We start from the raw sequence: 21,320 nt of genomic DNA on the forward strand, positions 1-21,320 counted from the left end.
TTCTACTTATTGGACTTTGTACATTGACTGATTGAGCCAGTAAGACTATAAAGACTGTTTTATTGTGACTGGAATTATATTTGCTTACACTCATTATCAAATTGTGTTCTCAGATAAGAGAGGCTTTTTAAACACTTATAGGAAGTTGTTAGCATGATTTGGAAGGTTACTTGATAAAAATTACTTGTTGACAACTGATAATGCATGTCAGCTTTGTATGTGCCACATTGTCTTATTAGTATTTGTGGTGCCTTAATGTAAATGTTTACATGGCCAGCCTATTGCACTGTAAAGGATCACACTAAAACAAAATAGGTCACAAATTAAAACAGCCTGCTGACCTGTAAAGATTCCATAGACATTCACTTGATGTATGTCTTCTTTTTCAGCTGTTAAAGCAAGTTCACTGTTTTTCAAGTACGTATGTATCCTTTCCATAATAATATTATACAATTCCTTTCTAATGCTCATTGAACGTAACTAACTATCTTGTTAATCTTAAGCTAGGGGCTTAACAAGTGTGAGGGAGCCACACTTTTTATTTGTTGTTGTAAGAAATTGTAAGTGTTTCCAAAGAGAGCAGCACTGTCTGCTCTGATTAGTTAGCTTGCTGGCTCTGTTGTGATTGGTCAACTGCTTAGAAATGTCCCACCCCTAAGCCTATCATATATAATGTGTTGGGGCGCTAGCCAATAGATGCGTGAGTGTTACTTTGTGATGTCACTAGGTCAAGGGAGTGAAAAAATCTAGGCTTTTCAGGCAGGGTGTGGGAGAGAATCTCCCTCTGGAGGGAACTTTGGCATTTTAGCCTTTTTGACCATTCATTAAAGCTTATATAAAACTCTAGTGGAAATCGAAAATGCCCAAAAGCATAAAAGGGCCCCTTTTTAAATCGAATTCAAAAGTTGTGAATGCATATTTTGATATCCTAGGTCTAGACTCCTGTCTAAATACAGCACTTATATGGATTACAGAATTATAACCTCATGGACTCTATGTGTCTATGTAAATGAAACATTATTAACCCAGCTTTTATTAAAGGTTCTTGAATTTTTTTGTAGCATGTATGAAGACCATGGTGAAGGCCACAAGCAAAACATACTCTTAAACTTGACTTGAAATTGAAACCTCAGGTTTAGGTTTCAAGAATGCACCAGACATTTTCTGCTCTGAACATGTAGTCACATGTATTGCTCAGTGACGGAATACATGGGTGAATCGTAAAAAAAACACAAAAATCGTCTTTAAAGATCAACCTCCAGTCCAGGTCTGCAAGAAGGGGTGTGCAAAGATAACACATTCTGCTAAATGAGATGGTATTTGTTTTGAAATCCAGAAGTTAGTTTGCATTTGAGAGCCAATCCATTTAAACAATTTCCAATCAATAGTTTAGTTATTTTTTGTTGTAACATTATTAGTTGTAAAGCACTACATTTTATTTAAATAAAGGGTTTTGTTTGTAGTGCTTTTTTTTGAGTCACCCACAGTGGTTATAGCTGCTCAATTAAACTACAGAGTTCTTAAAAACAGTATCATCACCTTTGCCGAAGATGACCCTTTTCCTGAAAATAATCTAAAGACACTGGGAATTCAATACCACAAATGTCTTGTCTTTTGGCCAGATCATTAGTCAGCTCTAGAAACTGGTAACCAAAAATGAATTTCAACTGTGGAATCAATATCATACGGAGAATTAATACCTAAAACAATAAGATATTTTTGCTGATGACTGCTCGTGAAAGGAAAGGAGTTGCTTGAAAATCCCCAGAAGTGTAAGGACTTTTGATGCTAAAGCAGCAACAACAATTAGCAATTACCATGAAGCATTTATTCCTCCAATAAAACAAAATAATGTAACTAGTAAGTAAGTCAGGGTTTACATGACGAAAGTGAAGTGAAGAAAAATAAACAAAAAGACTTCTGCTCTGATGACTCACATAAACCTTTGGGACTTTTATTTACAAAACTTTTTTAAAATGTCGTAGTTTATCCAAAATCATAGTGATCCGCACCTATGAACGTAGTATCCTGTTACGTATCCTATAATGTAGATGGACACCAATGCAGCCAAAGCTCCGGCCGTCTTCACTGCTACTCCAGAGCTGCCATTACACACTCTGCTGTAGATTCTGTGAAAGTAACAGAGAGGGAAGCAGAGTCAGGGTAAACAGACTTAAGTCAACTGTTGTCATTCAGTACTTTCTGATCGTAGTTAAGTTTTAGAAAGCTTAATAGTTTGTAATTCAATTGGTGTCATGTTAAAGGGGCCCTATTATGTAATTTGGGGTTTTCCCTTTGCTGTATGTAATATAAGTTGTTATGCATGTAAATGGTCTGCAAAGGCTAAAATCCCTTTGTTCCTTCCAGAGGGAGGTTTTCTCCCACAACCTCCTCCCTGCCTGAAACAGCTTCATTTTACTCCTTTATTGACTTCAGTAATATAGTGACTCACTATTTTACACTTACGTTTCTATTGGCTAGCGCTCCAACCCATTGTACGTGATAGGCTAAGGGGAGGGACATCTCTTATTGTTGACAAATCCCAACAAAGCCGGCCAGCTAACCAATCAGAGCTTTTTTGAACATGTCATAGTGGAATACAAACATGAAGATGAGCATAATAGGGCCCCTTTAAAGGCTAACTTTGTGTTTTGTGAAATTCAACCCCATAAAAACCCATACACCAGTTTCCATTCATGTCCCAGTATGCTTTCGTCTCATGGCAGCAGAAATCCTCAGTAATATGACAGTTAAACATTTTTCATTTTTGACTGTGTCTCACCTCTGTGAAGTATTCTGTGATGCCTCGACGTTCATGTTGATGTTGTCCTCGTTCCAGCGGTCATACTGCACGCTGCCCACTCTGGTAGCGTTAGAGTCCATGGGGGATAGCTTCCTTTCTTCAGGGGTTTCTCTACCTGCTGCCTGGTGTCACTGATCACCATAGACCAAATATGATGATCCTTCAGAGCCTAGCTGATCAGCCTGGACAAAAACAAATTATGTTAAGCATTATATAAAAAATGTTAGATTGAACATGTTATTGCTGTTTAGTAATGATGAAATCAAATGTAACTTACTGCAGGCAATTTATAAAATAAAAGCTTCAATAATCTGCAAGCATTGCATCATTATGCACGTTAAATTTAGTGTAAACATGTTACAAAATATGACGTTGAAAATTAGTTTAGGTGTTAGCATTTTCATTGGCACTTTTGGCAGCACCGAGTCAAGCCATGCCGTGCTGATATGCGTTTACATTACCAGGATTTGCGAACCGTGTTGTGCCAAACCACTCTAAATTATAACTGAATCTCTGAAACCAAACTTTCTTTCAAGTGCCCCTGTGTGTTCTACATGTCTGCTTTAGTTTCACTATTTCACGTTCGCTTTCTGCAGTTTTAGAAGTCACGTCAAGTTACTGCTGATGGAAGCCCAGCAATACTGGGTTTGCGACTTCACAATAAAAGCTCGTAGAAAATAAATAACGGTGGACCTTTATTTTGAAGAATTGACAGGAATGTGTTTATCGCGAATTGAGTGGAGTTCTTAAAACCAGTAGAAAGATTAAGCAGCACTACTAATATTTGACTATTATTTTGAAAAAAAGTAAGACATTGAATGAGTATTCACAGTTTTATAGATCTGATTATTTGGCCAATAGTCGCAGCCGTTTTTTGGTTATAACCATGGACTCCTTCACTAGCGGGTAGCCCTGTTGTTAAAGAAATGCGAGCTACGTGCTGGTCTGGGACGTCGAGCCAAACCGAGCGAAGCCAGCACACGTCTATTGAAAAACTCCACTTTGCAGTCTTGTCAGTCAACTATTCCGAGAGTTTAATCAAGTCTGGAGCTTAATCTGATCACATGACTGAAATAATCAGACTCAAAAGCAGTGATTTAATCTGATTTAATGATTGTCACCCAACTCAGAATCCACTTTACATTCCACATATTCAAATAAACTGAATGAGTGCTCACCTGTGTGGGTCTGAAACACTGAATAACCTGCCAACAAAGCTCTGCTGCGTTGAAAGACCGAAAGAGTCCTGCCTCCAGCTTGTTATGAGACCTTGGTCATAGTTCATGTGTCCACTGAGGTCAGCCTGTCATAAATCCAATGGTTGTGCTCCAGCTTTTCTTATGACTCTAGGTGATAAGGGGCACTTTAAGCTTGTAGCCTCTGGTTTCATCACCTCTTTTGCAGATAGTGGAGTGCAAAGCACATTACTTGTTGCAAGTGTTTTAGATTTTCAGGATATTAATGTGCGATTTGGTGGAATGTAAAATCACTTTGGTATTTCGAAGATATTCTGTTTAGCTCAATGATAATGCTAGGATTTTACTGGGATTACAGCGCACTATTGCTTTACTAAATGTAAATAAATGCAACATACCAGTAACTCACTTGTTTGTTACCTAATATGTATCAATTTGGTGTTGGCTTACTAACCTTAAAACGTCATGTCACATGAGGCACATTTTAAACAGGGAAACATTCATTGATTATATGAACTTTTGTTTAGTTTGCTTGTCTTTAGCTGTCATGAGACTGTTACTGTTAATAACATCAGCAACTATTTGGAGATAAAGAATTGATCAATGGTTTTGTTTGTTGTGTGTTGGTGTGATGTCATTTCTCAATTGTATGGTTTTACCTATAGTTTAAGATGATCTGAGATATATTTAGGATAGTAACAGGGTTCCCTCCTAACTTCTAACTGCTTACACCCAAACGCCAATCCTGCTTACTCCAGCATAGCACCAAGCTAAAGACCTAGAGCCCAATAATGTTAACAGCCATTTTATTAACGGCAGCTCTCCTCTTAGTGATCTGTTGCACTTGGTAAGGCTGCGATGATACAGTTAGAAACTTATACAATAATTCTTAAGCTGAAGGCACCTTAAAAGATGTTGTACACACCAGGCCTACCTTTAAAATGACAATCCTTGTAGAAGTAATAAAAGTAATGACGACTATTTTACCTTTAAATGCAGATTATACATTTATTGCAGAATTCAAACATATAATACAAAATGTTATTATTAGTTTAAATACTCAGATATGTCGATAAGTAAAAGCATAATGTAGCCAGATAAAAAGAGCTTAAGTTGAACAGTTCAGTGTCCTTGTTGAAGGAAAAGGAGGGAGATTGCCAAGCCTACCAATTCCTTCGTTACTGGTGAACTTAACAGTGAGAAATCCTGTAATTGATCTTCTGCATGGACTTCTCATCATCTTGTGAATGTGTGTACTTCGCAGACACTTTTTGTGTGTATGCCTACAAGCCCCCCATCTCTTTTCCAAGGAAATCTACTGAACCTCACAGAACACTTCCTTAATTTTCCAGTACTCTGTCTGCATTCAATAAACACCTAATCACCCTTGTAAATCATTATAATCCTATAATGAATGTCTCATATCAAACAAGTTATCCTTAATCTTTTATTAAATTGGTTTCTAATACAAACATGATCCCCTTTATAAATCATTACATGTATGTCATCCATTTATACTCAATTTGTTTCTGTGTTTGTTTTATCATTATGCTCTCATGTTTGCATAATAACCATGGAAAATATCTAGACTCCATTCAACAAACTTGAAACCTCTGAAGTATCCTATGATGAAGGCTGATGACAGTGCAACCAAAGCTCCTGCCACCACTGCTACTTCAGAGCTGCTGTTACGCCTTCTCCTAAAGACCATGTGAATGTAACAGAGAGAGAGGCAATACAAATGTATTGGCATATAAATATACTTAAAGTATCAAAAGTAAAAGTATTCATTATGCAGTTTGGCTTATATCACAATCATATATATTATATGTTTTGATTATAATTATTACGTGACATTTACAATACATGTTACTTGTTAGACGCCCTATCCAAAGCGACTTACATACACTCAATACTGTGGACAATGCCCACAGGAGGTGAAGTGTCATGCCCAGACCAGGGCTTGCCTGATCCGAGGATCAGCGCATTAACTCACTGAGCCTCACAACTTTATGTATTCAAATGTTATCTAGTTGGTAAAGGTGGAACTCATTTTAATGACTTGATTGAATTTAATTGGTGGTAATCAGGGTAACTGAAGTCTGATTTAACTGTTGATCATCTGGTTGATCATGAGTCTATACCTGCAAAAATAACTAAGTGAGAGTAAAAGTGTAATATTTACCTCTGACTTGTAGCAGAATAGAAATACAAAGTAACATAAAATGTAAATACTAAAGTACAAGCACCTCAAAAGTTTACTTAATGACAGTAGCCTTCTTGAGTACGTTTGATTGAAGTGATTAATTGCCACAACAATAACAATAGATTCCATAATTTGCTGTGATAGAAAATACATAATGATGAAATTGGTGAAATTCAGAAAGGAGAAAAAATCTGGGTTTTGAGAAAGCAATGTTTTTGTATCACTTCAAATTGTTTTAATTATGAAACGGGGAAGATTTACAATCTTTCCTTGAACAATTTGAGTCTCCAAAGGACCTTTGGAAGCCTTCTCTGTGTTTTTCTTTACCCAAAACAAGGAAACCCATTGTTTTGTGAGTTTTCTTGTATTGTTGTATGATATTATATTATGTTATTGTATACTGTATTATATCAGAGGGAAGACATTGTTTCACATCGGACATTTTAGAGAGTTTACTTAGCGTTGAGACTTCCGGTGTGCCATAATACCGCTGCGCATACTTCAGGTTTGTTTAACCATTTCACCTGCTCACTGGTTCATTTAATTTTCTGTCATTAAGCCTTTAACTTCGTAAACTGATACAGCCATCTGTTCTTGAGTTCCGAGCTTAACCAGGTGTACTAACTAATCCCTTTAAAATCACGTAGTTAGCTTCAGAAGTTGTTTAGCAACTGTCGACCATGCTAGTGTTAGCTAGCAAAAGTTAGCTAATGTGTTAGCACTCGCCGCTGGATTCACAACACTCACCGTAAGAAGTAATACACTCGTCTATCATTTTGCCTTAATTGCTCATGTATTTTTGCTTACTACTATTCACACACTGGTTTATTCATAAAAAAAACACAAACTACATTGGCATGCTAAATTGGTCCACTTGCAACGTTAACTGGCCTGTTAATGTTAGCTAGGTGCTACATGCTGTTGTGTTGTACCGTGTAGTAAACGTAAATTTAACAACACAAATAATAGTATTCCCAGTGACAGATGAGGAACATAAGGAGTGAATTATTCGTATTTGATTATGGATTTTTCCTAACATGACTACGTCTGTTTTGTTTGGCATGTTGTACGTTTATTTTGGTGGGGCAGCATTGTCAATAGCACGAGTATAATCATTACAGTATGTTGACGTTAAAAAAAGAAATGCTGCCTGCTGGACCAGGTCTATATAGTTAAACGTATGATTATGTCAGTCTCAATTTATGAAATATTTTTTCATTTACAACAAGGCCTCCAAATCTTAAATATTTAATGTTAATTTTGCATTTTTCATATATTTAACAAGAGAGTAACATTTTTCCAACAAATACATCATGGACCTGATATAAACATATTGGATGTTTTTTTCTGTATAGGCATAACTCTTCAAGATTTAGAGAAGGCTGAAGTTTTATCTAATGTGCCCTTGTTTTTGTGTGTGATGTGGAGCAGGCAGTGGAGAGTGGACGCTGATGGGGGACGAAAAGGAGACCTGGAAAGTTAAAACTCTTGACGAAATTCTACAGGAAAAAAAACGCAGAAGAGAATTAGAAGAAAAAACGGATCCCAAGCGCCAGAAAAATGTAAAGCACCTAAAAGCTTATGTTAGACCAAAATTGACCTTGACCTGTTGATACAGTATTCAAACAATTGCAATTGCATTTTTCCCTTGCTGCCTCTGTTTTCATTGCTGTAGAAGTTATATATCAAAATGGTAAGATAAATTAAAGCTTCGAAACATAACCAATGTATTATTGCTAGTCTTATTATATTCATTTTTGCTTTTATAGAATAAAAACACATTCTTGAAATGCTGTTTTAATACTTACAGTAAGAAACAGTTCTGGTGGGAACAATACATTACTTTTATGTTATTATTTATTTTTTGGAAAGCATTGAATAGTATTAGGTTAATTGCAAATGTGCTTTAACCACACATTCGGAAAATTAATCTTTAGATTACCACCATATGCAAAGAGCATGTTATCGTTTTAAAGTTTCATGCAATATATTGAGTCAAAGTTTGCAAAACTTCTGAGCCCAAAGAAGTTCAAATGAAGGTGCATAGACGCGTTTGTCATTAACACCCTTTATTTTTGGCCAGTAGTATGGGTCAATGGATGAGTGTATGTCTGTCCCTTTGCTGGGAGTCAAAGGTTAAAGACTGATTCCCAATATTCCGCCTCCAACAACATTTCCTGAGAAACAGCTGCAAACATGTTCACACAGACAGCAGAACGAGACAAATTAATCCTTTAACATAAGCATAGGTGAATTAGAGTTCAGACTGCTTATACATGCTGCTATATTCTTGCACAGTTCTCTCCGGGCCTTGTTCCACAGTCGGATGATCGGGAGACAAAACGAGATACCCCGGAGGAAGGAGAACTACGGGATCAAAAGATGGAAATAACAATTCGTAATTCCCCGTACACTCGGGAGGACTCAACCGAGGACAGGTACTTAAAAATTTAGTTTACAAACACAAGTGTATTTTCACAAGGGAAGTAATATGTGTGTAATATTTAAAATTGTATGTATGACATGATTTTCTTTATTTCTATGCAGGGGCGAAGAAGATGACTCATTACCAATCAAGCCACCACAGCAAATAGCAAGAAAAGACAAGTCTCACCACAGAAAGGAGGAGAAGAGAAAAGATAAAAGACGTCATCGCAGTCACTCTGCTGAAGGAGGTATGAGTGCGCTGCTTTTTACACCCGAAACCAACATTTTTATCAGTAAGGATCTCCTCCCAACTATGTTTCTTTTACTTCTACAGCAGGGAAACATGTTCGACCCAAAGAGAAGGAAAAAGAGCGAGAGAGTGATCGCAGGAACCGTCAATGGGAAGAAGACAAAGCCCGGCGAGACTGGGAGAGGCAGAAACGAAGGGAAGAGGCCAGGGCTCACTCGCGCCGAGAGAGGTGAGCATTTTCCTGGAAAGGCACCACATATGAGATTAGCTCGGATTAATTCAGGAACAGAAGTATTTATTCTTTTGAATGTTTTGTTGGAGTAAGAATTAAACTTGCCAGGATGTTAAAACGATTGAACTACATGAGAAGGAAATACATCTATGTACTTTGTCTTTCAAATGTATAGCTACTGTACTGTGGATGTACACGTACTGTATGTCATGGACTGTACATACCTTATTTGAAAGTGTATCACTCAAGTTCAGTTGGCTAAATTGCAGGTGTGTGTAAAAAATAATATATATATATATTCTACGCAAACAGTGCAGACTGAAGTGGACGCCCACCAATTGATCCATATTAATCATGAGTTTAGCAGTGAATGTATCTGAGACATACTGCCACCACAAGCTAAGTGTCTTTATGACTAGAGCAAACTAAACATTTCAGATTGTTTGAATTTGGGGTGCACATAGTACTTTATAGCATGCCCCCAGTTGGAGAAACAAACAGGCCAGCCAGCACAGAAGGAATGCAATATAGTACTGTGGACTGGGCACTCAAAAAAAAAAAGTCCCACCTAAAAGAATCAATATCTGTTTAATTTTTAGCTGTATTAAGATTTGTTTCCCTCTTTAATTTGCTGTCGGACAGCCCTTTCCAACGGGAACTGAAGCCGTTATCTAAACCCTCTTTAATGCCACCAAACTCCATTAAACAAAACAGTAATTAAATCTTGCAAAGCTTGGGTGTTGCTGCTGCTGCCTGGATAATTTTGTTGTGCTAAAGAATCCAAACAACAACATAACAGAAACAAACGTACAGCTTGTTCTATGTTCTGCGCTCTGTTTCAAATAGAGCTGCATAACAGCTTCCGTTCCTACTCAGAAAGCGCTGTCTGACTTCAAGGTAAAGTGGCAAAAAAATATATATTTATAAACTGAGGTTGAATTTGTTAGGCTGGCCTTTTTTCTGCTGCCGCCCTGTCCTCAGCAGTACATGCTTTACTTCATGCCGTTACTCATGTCTGTTTCTCCAAACTGCCGTCTAGTGTATATAAACACAAACAAACATTGACAAGATTGGACTTTTGGTTGTCTGAACAGACCCCGATTGGATTCTCCTGGGTTTTTTTTGGACCACAGGGACCGGCTGGAACAGCAGGAGCGCCAGCGCGAGCGAGACAGAAAGCTGCGCGAACAGCAGAAAGAGCAGCGGGAGCTGAAAGATCGAGAGAGGAGGGCCGAGGAGCGGCGCAAAGAGCGAGGGGGTCGGCGAGAAGGTCGGTGAATGATTACTGGCTCAGAATCCAAAGCAACCATAGACTCTGTCCTATTACTAATAAGTGCAGCATTGAGTGAAAATGAATCTATCCCATCCGCAGTGCCGCCCACCCACAGGATGCTACCTGATGATTACGATGACAAGTTAAAACAAAGTCACCGCAGCCGAAGTCCCCCCCGCGTTCCCCGGGACAGATCAGATCTCAGTGAACCCAGAAAGAGTGGAAGTAAGTAATAAGTGAATTCCAATTTCTATATCAAAAGAACAAATTCAGAAATCCCGTATTTGCCTGTATTATATTCTAAACTGTATCATGTGCAATGACTCAGTTTCCCCGACATCGTCATCGTCGTCGTCTCATACGCCTGCAACCTCTAAGGAGGATAAGCCGGAGGGCAAAGATCCGCTGGCAGACCTCCAGGACATCAGCGGCAGCGAGAGGAAGACCAGCTCGGGAGAATCCTCCATCGGTAAAAGATTAGTTAACCTCGATTAAAACAAAGCAGACATGTATATTTTACTGCCAAATACTTGGGTTTCCAATTGCAGTTATTGTAAATGAGTTTAATATTATATATTGCACCCCGGTGGGATGCATAAAGGATTTCTGATTCTAATTTAATACACACATAAAATAAAATACAAATCAGTCACGAAACACAGTTAAACAAACAAAAGTCACATAAGTAAATAAGTCACATAAAAACAATTCTGAAAACAACTCAAGAAGGGGGTGAGCAGTGTACGACTGCTAACACAGCCAGCAGGATTTACAACTGCGTTAAATAGCTTTAAATTATTTTTAATCTCGTTCACTTTATCCAGCCTCAGGATCAGGCTCTGACGAAGAAGACGATGATGACGAAGACGAGTCCAGCAGCCAGAGTGAGGGCGAAGAAGAGGAAGGAGAGTCTATTTCAGGCTCGGGGAGGTCTGAGCAGAGTGCAGGTAGAACCGCTAGTCCACTGCTCCGATTAACAGCCTGTTACAGAGAAACACGGCTTTAACCGTTTCCCCCCTTCTTCCTTTTCAGAGGACGTGAGTGAGGACGAGCAGTCAGGGGAGGAATTTGAAGAGGAGAGGGAAAATGGGAATCACGTTCCTGCAGGTACGTGATATCTGGGATGGGACATATTCTAATATGATATGTGAATAGACTCAAGAAATCCTCAAAAGACGAATTGCCTAAAAGTTATTCTTATGATTCAAATGTCCTGCAGCTAAAGCAAATTGTTATGATTTAAGTGCAAATAAAATAAAAACATTTCAACGGTTAGTCTGAAAAGTGTTTTGGAAGGAAACGTCGCTTGGCCAGTAGAGGGAATACATGAATCACAGTTGGCTCAAAGATACTGAATATTTGGGAGTTTATTTTAAATTCTTCAGTGGAAGGTTAATAAAATTCCTTTCCAGTGTTCATCCCTTCAGGGTTCTTTATAGGGAAAATCTGTGATCCAAAACGGTGTCCAAACTACCAAGAGTTCAAAACACAGGCCTAGGATCTCATGTTAGTAATACACAAAGCAAGAACAAAAAATAATTGAGCCGGAAACCTGTACTCCAACAAGGTAGTATTGCAATTTGATTCAGATAGAACACTTATAAAACTGAATAAGATTGAATTAACTCATTAAATATTCAATCCTACAAATCACATGATATCCAATATAATTATCTAATTCCCCTAGCCATAATGTGTACTCTTTTTTTTCTCTACTAAAGTAATTTTCTAGGTCCTTAGAGTGCCTTTATTCAAGGTAAAGTGTTGAAAGCGTGTGAGGGCACATTGGTGAAATTGCCTAATACTTGGGCTCTCTTGGAAGACAACCCGTGTATTTGGCAATGCACAATGCATATGGGCCACCAGCTCTTACCACTGAGCCTTCTGGCGGCCCCGTAATGGGTTTTCTTTCTTTGTCCCTAAATGTGTTTAGATCTCTCCACACCTAAATTGTGGGAACTAAACTGACTCCCCTCCTTGCCCCACAGTGCCAGAGTCCCGCTTCGATCACGACTCCGAGGAGAGCGGTGAGGACATGGAGGACGACGAAGAGGGGGACGAGACCGCAGGAGAGGGAGACCCCACGCCTCAGTCTCAAACTCATTCCCGCTCCCCCACCCCTGAAGAGAACTACATCCCAGACTCGCCCCCGATTTCCCCCGTGGAGCTGAAGAAGGAGCTGCCCAAATATCTGCCTGCTTTACAGGTCGACAACAACATAATTAATGCACATGTTATTCTGCCTACAATGTATTGATGTTGGCTTGAAATGAGCACTGTTGTTGTCTTTAATCAGTGTTTGTTGATTTTTCTCAGGGTTGTCGCAGTGTGGAGGAATTCCAATGCTTGAACCGAATAGAAGAGGGGACCTATGGCGTGGTGTACCGAGCCAAGGACAAAAAGACAGGTGTGAAAATAAACACGTTGATCCAAATACTGTTGGGTTTCTCGGTTGTGTTTATCGCTGACGACAACATGTATGGCCTGGTGTTTGCAGATGAAATCGTGGCCCTGAAAAGGCTGAAGATGGAGAAGGAGAAGGAGGGCTTCCCCATCACCTCTTTGAGAGAAATCAATACAATCCTGAAAGCTCAGCACCCGAACATCGTCACAGTGAGGGTGAGGGATATTCAATCTTAGTATTTAAACTCTGTGCATCCTTTCATTTTTAAACTAAATCCAACCCTTGCTTTCCCACTATATTAGGAAATAGTTGTTGGAAGTAATATGGACAAAATCTACATCGTGATGAACTACGTAGAACATGACCTGAAGAGTCTGATGGAAACCATGAAGCAGCCCTTCCTGCCAGGTACGATGAGGCGTCGCTGCACTGGTTAACTTCTGCGAGTGTAGAAAGTTGAATGGGATGAAAATGAAAACGAAAACTGTCTTTCAGGTGAAGTGAAGACTCTGATGATCCAGCTGCTGCTAGGTGTCCGCCATCTCCACGACAACTGGATCCTCCATCGCGATCTGAAGACGTCCAATCTGCTGCTGAGCCACAAGGGGATCCTCAAGGTAGGACTCTGGCTCTGACTCTGACAGCTGCTCTCAATGAGTCTCTTTTGGCAGCTAAGGGAGTCACTAATTTAACCTTTAAAATGGTCTTTAACAGAGAAGTTTTTCCATTTCACTTCAACATTAGTGGTTTTTAGAGACTAATTGGTCTGGTAGATATTATCATATGCCTACAGGCTCCAGCTTTTTATTGGAAGCTTGATACGCAAGTGGCTCTTGCAGTTAGTTCTGGGAAATGTAGCAACATTGTTAATTGAAGTAGATTAGGTTTACTGAGAGGTTTGATGGTTTGGAATGCAAAGAATACAATACAGATTAATGTCTAAAAGCAAGGCCTGTTGATTAATGTTGGTCATTGCAGCATCACAGACTCTAGCCACCAGGAAATGGCCCCTGTGTATACCGTTGTCACATTTCTTTATAACATTTGAGATTAGCAATATAGTAGATAGAGGAAAATGCATTGTGTTTGATTGAAGCTGTCCTATGAATAGTTAATGCAAAAAAGATCACTGCAGAAGTCCCCCACTTCCAGCCATGGATTAGGACTTAAATGTTACCTGGGAAAAAAAGCTTAAACTTAAATAAATATGGTATATTTTGGTAAAGAAATACCTTAATCCATCTTTTGATGTTCAGCTCACTCTAGAGCGGGAGCACAAACAGCACATGTTCTGACCATGACTGTTTGGCCAAATGTACGGCATGTTTAAATAAACGACATTTGTCAGATCTGTATACAAGCAGACAAGAAAATGTGAATCACTGCATCTTGTTGTACCGTCGCACTGAGTATACTTGTTCTCCTGTGAGACGTCAGAGGGCCGTGAAATAAACACCTTTTGGAGTTTTTTTTGTTATGTTTTTAATGTTAGGCATCTGTCCTGTCCTCTAGATTGGAGACTTTGGTTTGGCCCGTGAGTATGGCTCCCCCTTAAAGCCCTACACCCCCGTAGTGGTGACCCTGTGGTACCGATCACCGGAGCTGCTGCTCGGAGCCAAGGTGAGAATTGAGCTGCTCTACATCCACACTTCATGAGAAATACTGTTGCAATACTTTTCATATATGTGGTCACACATTGTGATTGGTGGCGGTTTACCCAGCGACATTTCCAAGAGAACAAACGTTTATGAGATCCAAATACCACTGAAACACCATTTGAGTTTTACAGTATGAAATAACACCGTCAGACGCTCGAGGTCCAGCAGTCCGTCATAGCACATCCACACACTCTCTCTCACACACACACGCACGCGCGCGCACGCACGCACGCACGCACGCAACATGACTCTGATGCCGGAGCCTGCCAGGCAGACTGTCTACTTTGTGTTTCTGCGGTCTGCCACTGTGTTTGTTCTTCTCTCCACAGGAGTACTCCACAGCTGTGGACATGTGGTCAGTGGGCTGCATATTTGGGGAGCTGCTCACCCAGAAACCTCTTTTCCCCGGAAAATCTGAAATCGACCAGATTAACAAGATATTTAAGGTAAAAATGCCCTCATTTGCCCTCATAAAATGAAATAAATCCTCGCGCTGAAGGGTAAAGCCCTTCCGTTTACAGACTGTAAATCTTTTGAGCGTGTCGCCTGTCAGAGCGTGGAGTTCTGCCGTGCGCCACAGGGGGGAGCTGTTGGCAGACATTAGAACAAGCTGGAAGTTATGAAACTGAGAAAGATCACCATAGAGGGTTTTTCCATAATACAGGAAAGGTAGTGAAACCAAACCGTGCAGTGATGATGTCGGCTGCAGACCTTTTTTTTCAATGTTGCTGCTACTGATATATTTGTAAATTTCTCCTCTGTGGGACAAATTAAGGTATTCTGATGCTGACTGTTAGTGCTATTCCTCCTTTTCAATATTGACAAACGAGTTCTCTGACCAAGTGGAGTAGAATATGACCATGTCTGGTTAATAAGAGCTGTTTTCCTTAAAGAACAGCACTGGTAATTACCCATAAAAACAACCTCCCTGCTTACAAAAAGGAACACTTTTATTGGGAAGCTGGAACAGCAGGTGGCCTGGTGTGCATCAGCAGTAACACACGGCTCTTGAGTAAAAAAAGACTGGTATGTGAAGCAAAAACAGAAGTGAACCTAAAGTCCCAACCCAAGCGACGAAGGTGCAGACAGCTGAACACAGAGAGCTTTCTCTGCAGTCTGCAGCACAGACACGCAGAGTTGAGGGCAGGAGACGCTCCCTGCTTATGATCTGCTTAAAGCACCACAGCCGTTTGGACTGATGTCATTGAGGCCTCCCAGGTCATCCTACACTCTTTACCAGTTATGAATTAAAGCATTGAAATTCACTTAGGAATGGTTTATTGCCACGTGCCAGCGGTTGACGAATTCCATTGCCAAAAATGGGAATATCTCATATCCATCTCCCCTCGCACTAACAACAAGCCGTCTGCTGACTGTGTTGTCTGTCTGTCTGCAGGATCTGGGGTCACCCAGCGAGAAGATCTGGCCCGGCTACAACGAGCTGCCCGCTGTGAAGAAAATGACTTTCACAGAGTATCCCTACAATAACCTGCGAAAACGCTTTGGAGCACTGCTTTCGGATCAAGGCTTCGACCTCATGAACAAGTAGGATTCCACAAGACACAACATCGCTCCTCACACACCCCCACTGCATCTTAAAGAGGCCCTATTCTGCTGTTTGGGGTTTTCCGTTTCCTGTAGTGTGTTGTATAGGTTGTTGTGCACGTAAAAGGTTCTGCAAAGACTAAAATCCCAAAGTCCCCTCTCACACACTCCCCCATGACACACTTTACGTGATTTATTATTGGTTAGAATAACCCAGTGCAAAGTCAATCATTCACATCATGGGTAAACAATGAACTACATAAAAAAGGGTATCAAATTAAGAACTTATTACCGAAAATACCTAAAAAACATTTACAAAATACTGAAGAGAACACAATTATAGTATTCTTAAAAAAACATGAACTGATAGTGATGGATAACTAATAGATCAACATATAATAAAAAAAAGACAATACAAAATAAGTGTAAAGATATTGGAGTGTTTGTATGCATTGTAGCATATTTGTTCCAGTAAAATAGAAATGTATTTACCTGTAATAAAACATTTACAAATCCATCTAATTTAACTTTTTTATTATATAAAATCGTGTTCGTCATCAAACATTTTCCAGTCGCAAATAGTGAGTTTGTATTCAGAAATATCCATGTTATTTTCCATTCATTATTTATGGAACAAAGACAAATGTCAACAACTACAATTTTCAAACCCTAGTGTCAGTTACAATTAGTCCTCCAGACGAAATTGCCTTACTTGGATGAACCCATTGCTATCCATCAAAACCTGTTTCTCTTTCCACCTCTTTTTTTCATCGAGTGCATTTCTGGCAAGCTGAATTAAAACATGACAACGGTAGCAGACTAGTAATTCATCACCGTGCCTCAGCAGCAGGCCCGTTCCACACACAAGCCACTGTGAAGGTCCATCGCTGCTGGAAAATGTTTTCTGAAACACACAGAACAGTGGGTTCATAATTCTTTCTCACATTCCAAAGATCAGCATTGTTTAGCAGCTGTCTTCAGGGCTCCTCACCCACCCACAGAGCCTCCTGCTTGCACCTGTAAATGAGAAGCGCACCGCTCAGTTACCTCGCAGCTGCAGAAGATGGCAGCAGCCTGTCCACTGTGGAGCCAGCGAGGTTCATTGGAAGTCTGGCGCCCGTCCAACGCAGCTGAAAGCTTCCAGCTGTTGGACTCACAAGCCGTTTACCCAGAGACAGACCTCAGGAGGTCAACACGTAGAAAAGTGCGGTTCGAAAAAGCTTCACACAGAGCGCCGCAGGATCAGTTTAGAGGTTAGTTTGGCAGGTAGACATCGCAGAGCGGTTCGGAATATCACACCCCGCTGTGTAGGGAAGTGTTTGAGGAATGGGGCCTTAAGTAACCTGAAGAGGGGCTTCAACATGCACGTGGTTTGCTGAATCTAGCCTCACTTCAAATACAAAAGTTAGCCGGATAATGGTCCAGAATACTGCTGCTTCATGTCCCAGTTAAAACCTGTCTGTACGGCTCATAAAACCAACAGGACTCTTTGGGCCTGAGGGTGCGGAGGATGAGTACATTCACAGGTGCAGGAAGAGCGCACATTCCTGGAGTTCCTAAACAATAACAAGTGCTGGTGTTTGCCCCCATGTGTCGGATAGCTGGTTTCTTTCTTTGAAATTTAAAGAAAGACAATTTGTTATGCAAAGCCCCTGCTCGCACATGGAAGATCTTAGATTTCAGATGGAATTAGAAAGCTAATTATAACGATTAAACGGCTCCTCATTATACCGTGTTGATCCTGTCACATCCAGTTAGGACCACCTACACAAATTCCACTGGCTTCTCGTGACAGGCCTGCAGCTCATGTCTGGATTCTCTGTTTAGATTAAGTCAATCAAGCTGATAGTAATGGGAACAATTGTTTTTAGTTAATGTAGTCTTTTAAATCAATGAGTTCCTCAGCGCATGCTGAATTGAACCCAAAATCTGAGTTCTCCCGCACTGCCTACATGGACCTGCATCTAATCTTTTGACACAAACTACATTTACCATCAGCGCTAATCAGACACACACATAAGTTGCACATTTCCTCTTTAAAAGTTACACCACTAGGCCTATATTGAGAACATAACACATCCTGCCAATATTTACATCATATACAACTACATTAAATCCCAGCCTTCAACTGACCTATACATTTGCACATCAGATTTTGGTAATGACTTTTTAGAGACAAGTTGTTGGGCGTATTGGCTGCTAGGTGCAGCTTACTTACATTATCAATGTTATCACTGCATATTACATTTTCTGGCTGTTATTTTATCACTATTTTCTGGTGCTGGCACTAAAAGATGATGCGCCCATGCTCAACCCCTCTTCGAAATTGAAAAAAACATTTGTGTGCAAGACCAAAGCACAGATTGGAACCCAGATATCTATTTCTCTATCAAAAATCAATTTTCACCAATCCTCTCAACAATGTCTTTTGTATAAAAAGTAAAAGTCCACACAACAGTTCCAGGTGCCTTGCTAACTGTACGTCTTTATCAAAACACTGAAGTGCATTAGCATCTCAATATGAACTCATCGTCTGTTTTCCAGATTCCTCACCTACTGCCCCAGTAAGAGGATTTTATCGGACGAGGGCCTCAAGCACGAGTACCTCCGCGAGACGCCGCTGCCCATCGACCCGTCCATGTTCCCCACCTGGCCGGCCAAGAGCGAGCAGCAGAGGGTGAAGAGAGGCACCAGCCCTCGCCCGCCCGAGGGAGGCCTGGGCTACAGTCACCTGGTAAGGACATTAGGGCTCTACTTTCTCCATTACACACAGCTACCAGTCTTTCCGTACGCCGCCTGTGTTAAATAGATTACAGACCTACAGGCTACTGCTTTGTGTCCGCGTATTTCCTCCTTATGTTTTCCATGATGAGCTACCGTTGGGGCCCTAATTTTTTCACCAGTGGTCTTACCCACCCAGAAGCTAAAGGCTTATACTTTCAAGGAAAGTTACAGCAGATATTTTCAGTCACACCGGTAATGGTTCTTTAGCTCAGCCTTTTTTATTGTCGAGTGGAAAAGCTCGTTTTAAAACTCCACTGAAAGTAATATTTCAATTAATAAAATGCAATCGAAATGCCTCATTGGGATCATTCAGGTTGAACTTGATTAACCAGGAGTAATATTTGTTTTTCTCCAGGGCGACGACGATCTCAAAGACACCGGCTTCCACCTGACGACCAGCAACCAGGGAGTGTCTGCAGTCGGCCCTGGATTCAGCCTAAAATTCTGAGCCCAAACACTGCAGGACACCTGGCTGTCTGAGAGCAAGAGCAAAGAAAGTTCTGTGAATTGTTTCTTCTTTTGGAATTGGACAGTGTCACTGGTTTACAGCTGCGAACCAGAGCGCAATCTGACCGATTACAACTGTTACCAGATAGTCCGGACTGTCTCACAGCAAGACTGGTGGCTCCAACATGTTGAATCTCCAGAAATGTCACTGCGACCTTTTCTGCTTCTTCTGTGTTTTTTTGTAAAACCATTTCACCATTTTTAAATGTGGTCATTTTTAGCTCTTAGCAGGAAACACAACCATTCATCTGTTAGAAGTTTAGCTCTCGTGTTCTTTTAATTTTCCCTTTTTTATACTTCATGAGAGACCAGATTTTCTAAACGGTTGGTATTTCCTGGCTGCCTGAGCTACTGTATAACGATGCTTTCATCCAGCATTATGTTAGAAATGTCCTGTCAGTGTCACTCCATGACGGGGACGATGTTATTGCTCAAAATAAAGTTTGAAACTTTGTTTTGTCTGCCGCTTTCCATATATTTATAAACCCTGTCCAAGCTATGCAAACACAACCGCACGCTTCCTGAAGAGAAAAAAAACGAAAGGAAGTCAAGCCTACAAAAAAAAAATCCATCCTTGAACCCAACTCGGTAGTCGCTGTCCAACAGTGATGTCATTCTTTGCACTGCACACTTTGTCTCAGTACTTTGTTCTTTCAGGGGAAAGAGACCCAGACTTCACTCTGACTGTTTGCATTTTGAATGGCTCTGCGACTTCAGAATTAAACCAATAAATTCTTCAATTTTGAGCAGAAGGAAAATAAACCATGCAGTACAGACCGCTTTCACAGAAAAAAAACAAAAACCCTTTGTCTTGGGGTATATAGAGCCAGCTCTTAATGGAAATATTCATTAATCAGTTTTATCTATCCCCTTCTGCAGATTATTACACCTGATGTGTTGAATAAGCTTGGAAGGAGAGCTGCTAGTGGAACTGACTGCTCTGGATCTCCGGAGGCAGACTGCTGGCTTCACTGTGAGGCTAGTAAAGTAAGCTAGACGTCTGAGGTGTTCCATATGTGGTTTAAGGTCCAAATGGTTCCAAAAGCTGTAGACAACACTGCTTATTCTGGCTTTAGGGGTGTAGTTTGGTCAGCGCATAAATTATTCATAAGGCAAGGGCTTCTGGTTCAGAAACGGACATGTTTTTCTTTTTTTTGTTGCAACATTTTCTCTGACCATTTAGTGAAAGATGTTGTTCACTATATATTAGAATGTTCTCATAGTGGTTCAAGAACGTATTCTTAAACCTGAAAATGAGTTAGCATTTCTCCACTTCCCTTGCCTCGGAAGTCAATGTTTTTTTCACAATTCTTTTGATTAGACGCTTGAAAATGGTCTGTGGTTAACCCAAGCTGAAGACGGTTTCAGGTTTTGTCCTACAACATAAAATACATCAGTAAATACCCCACTGGTGAATTTCAAAGCTTCTATATATGTGTTATAATTGGCGGTAGGTAAAAAGTGACTATTTAACGCCATCACGCCAATCAAGAGTCACTATAAGCGCAGCTGTTGTGATGCCCTAAGACTGTGATGTAGTGCGTTTATAGCCTTACGATAGCTTTAATATCTGGTGATGGGATAGACGCTTCTAAAATTACAAATTGGTGTTAATATGTGGAGATCATCCTGCTGAAAAATAGCAAAAAAATGTTGAACAAGAGCAAATCAGGGTCGACCAACAAAAAAAGATGATCAATTCACCCCTCTATATATTCTCCAACTCGGTTTATGTCTTCTTAACCTAACTCCAGTAACATCGCATTAGTTCCCATTTTGCGTGGGCACTGCAAGTACCCCTGTTGGCCTTGGACCATAACTGCCTTAAACTGCATGAGACGCGTTAAAAACGGCTCTGCTCTGACGTTGTGTTTCTGTGGAGGGAGCCTCGGCGTTGTGCACCCGCTCGAAGTTGTCGCCATTCATTATACCCAAAGTTCAATTCATTCAAACTTTGACATCGTTTACTGCTGACCTTGCATTGCTAAACCAATCAGTTGCCAGAGATGCAAGGTGTACCCAGACCTTGTACTTC

The 21,320-nt window shown here is 40.3% G+C and overlaps 1 protein-coding gene and 1 long non-coding RNA gene across 5 annotated transcripts; one reads left to right on the forward strand and one right to left on the reverse strand.

Moving 5' to 3' along the window:
* Window positions 1-1,924: 1,924 nt before the first annotated feature.
* LOC134867635 (uncharacterized) lies at window positions 1,925-2,982 on the reverse strand. The gene is made up of 2 exons (XR_010166160.1): window positions 2,783-2,982; window positions 1,925-2,129 (listed from the first exon to the last, which is right to left on the reverse strand). It is a non-coding gene; the product is annotated as an uncharacterized LOC134867635 (long non-coding RNA).
* A 3,658-nt stretch (window positions 2,983-6,640) lies between these two features.
* Window positions 6,641-19,739, forward strand: cdk11b (cyclin dependent kinase 11B). Of its 4 annotated transcripts, none has more exons than XM_063888163.1 (20): window positions 6,641-6,710; window positions 7,637-7,767; window positions 8,504-8,643; window positions 8,753-8,880; window positions 8,967-9,111; window positions 10,248-10,384; window positions 10,487-10,612; window positions 10,716-10,856; window positions 11,212-11,334; window positions 11,420-11,494; window positions 12,376-12,593; window positions 12,704-12,794; window positions 12,885-13,006; window positions 13,094-13,199; window positions 13,287-13,408; window positions 14,304-14,411; window positions 14,779-14,895; window positions 15,846-15,994; window positions 18,539-18,728; window positions 19,134-19,739. In XM_063888163.1, exons 2-20 carry the CDS (start codon window positions 7,657-7,659, stop codon window positions 19,224-19,226), a joined length of 2,442 nt encoding a protein of 813 aa, XP_063744233.1. In that variant the 5' UTR covers window positions 6,641-6,710; window positions 7,637-7,656; the 3' UTR covers window positions 19,227-19,739. The 4 variants fall into 4 exon arrangements, with proteins under 4 accessions (XP_063744233.1, XP_063744207.1, XP_063744218.1 ...); XM_063888137.1 differs by having other exon boundaries at window positions 6,642-6,710; window positions 10,209-10,384; XM_063888148.1 differs by lacking the exon at window positions 6,641-6,710 and adding an exon at window positions 6,717-6,960 and having other exon boundaries at window positions 10,209-10,384.
* The last annotated feature ends 1,581 nt before the right edge of the window (window positions 19,740-21,320 follow it).

Source organism: Eleginops maclovinus, chromosome 1 (genome assembly GCF_036324505.1).
Source record: "Eleginops maclovinus isolate JMC-PN-2008 ecotype Puerto Natales chromosome 1, JC_Emac_rtc_rv5, whole genome shotgun sequence".
Taxonomy (NCBI): domain Eukaryota; kingdom Metazoa; phylum Chordata; class Actinopteri; order Perciformes; family Eleginopidae; genus Eleginops; species Eleginops maclovinus.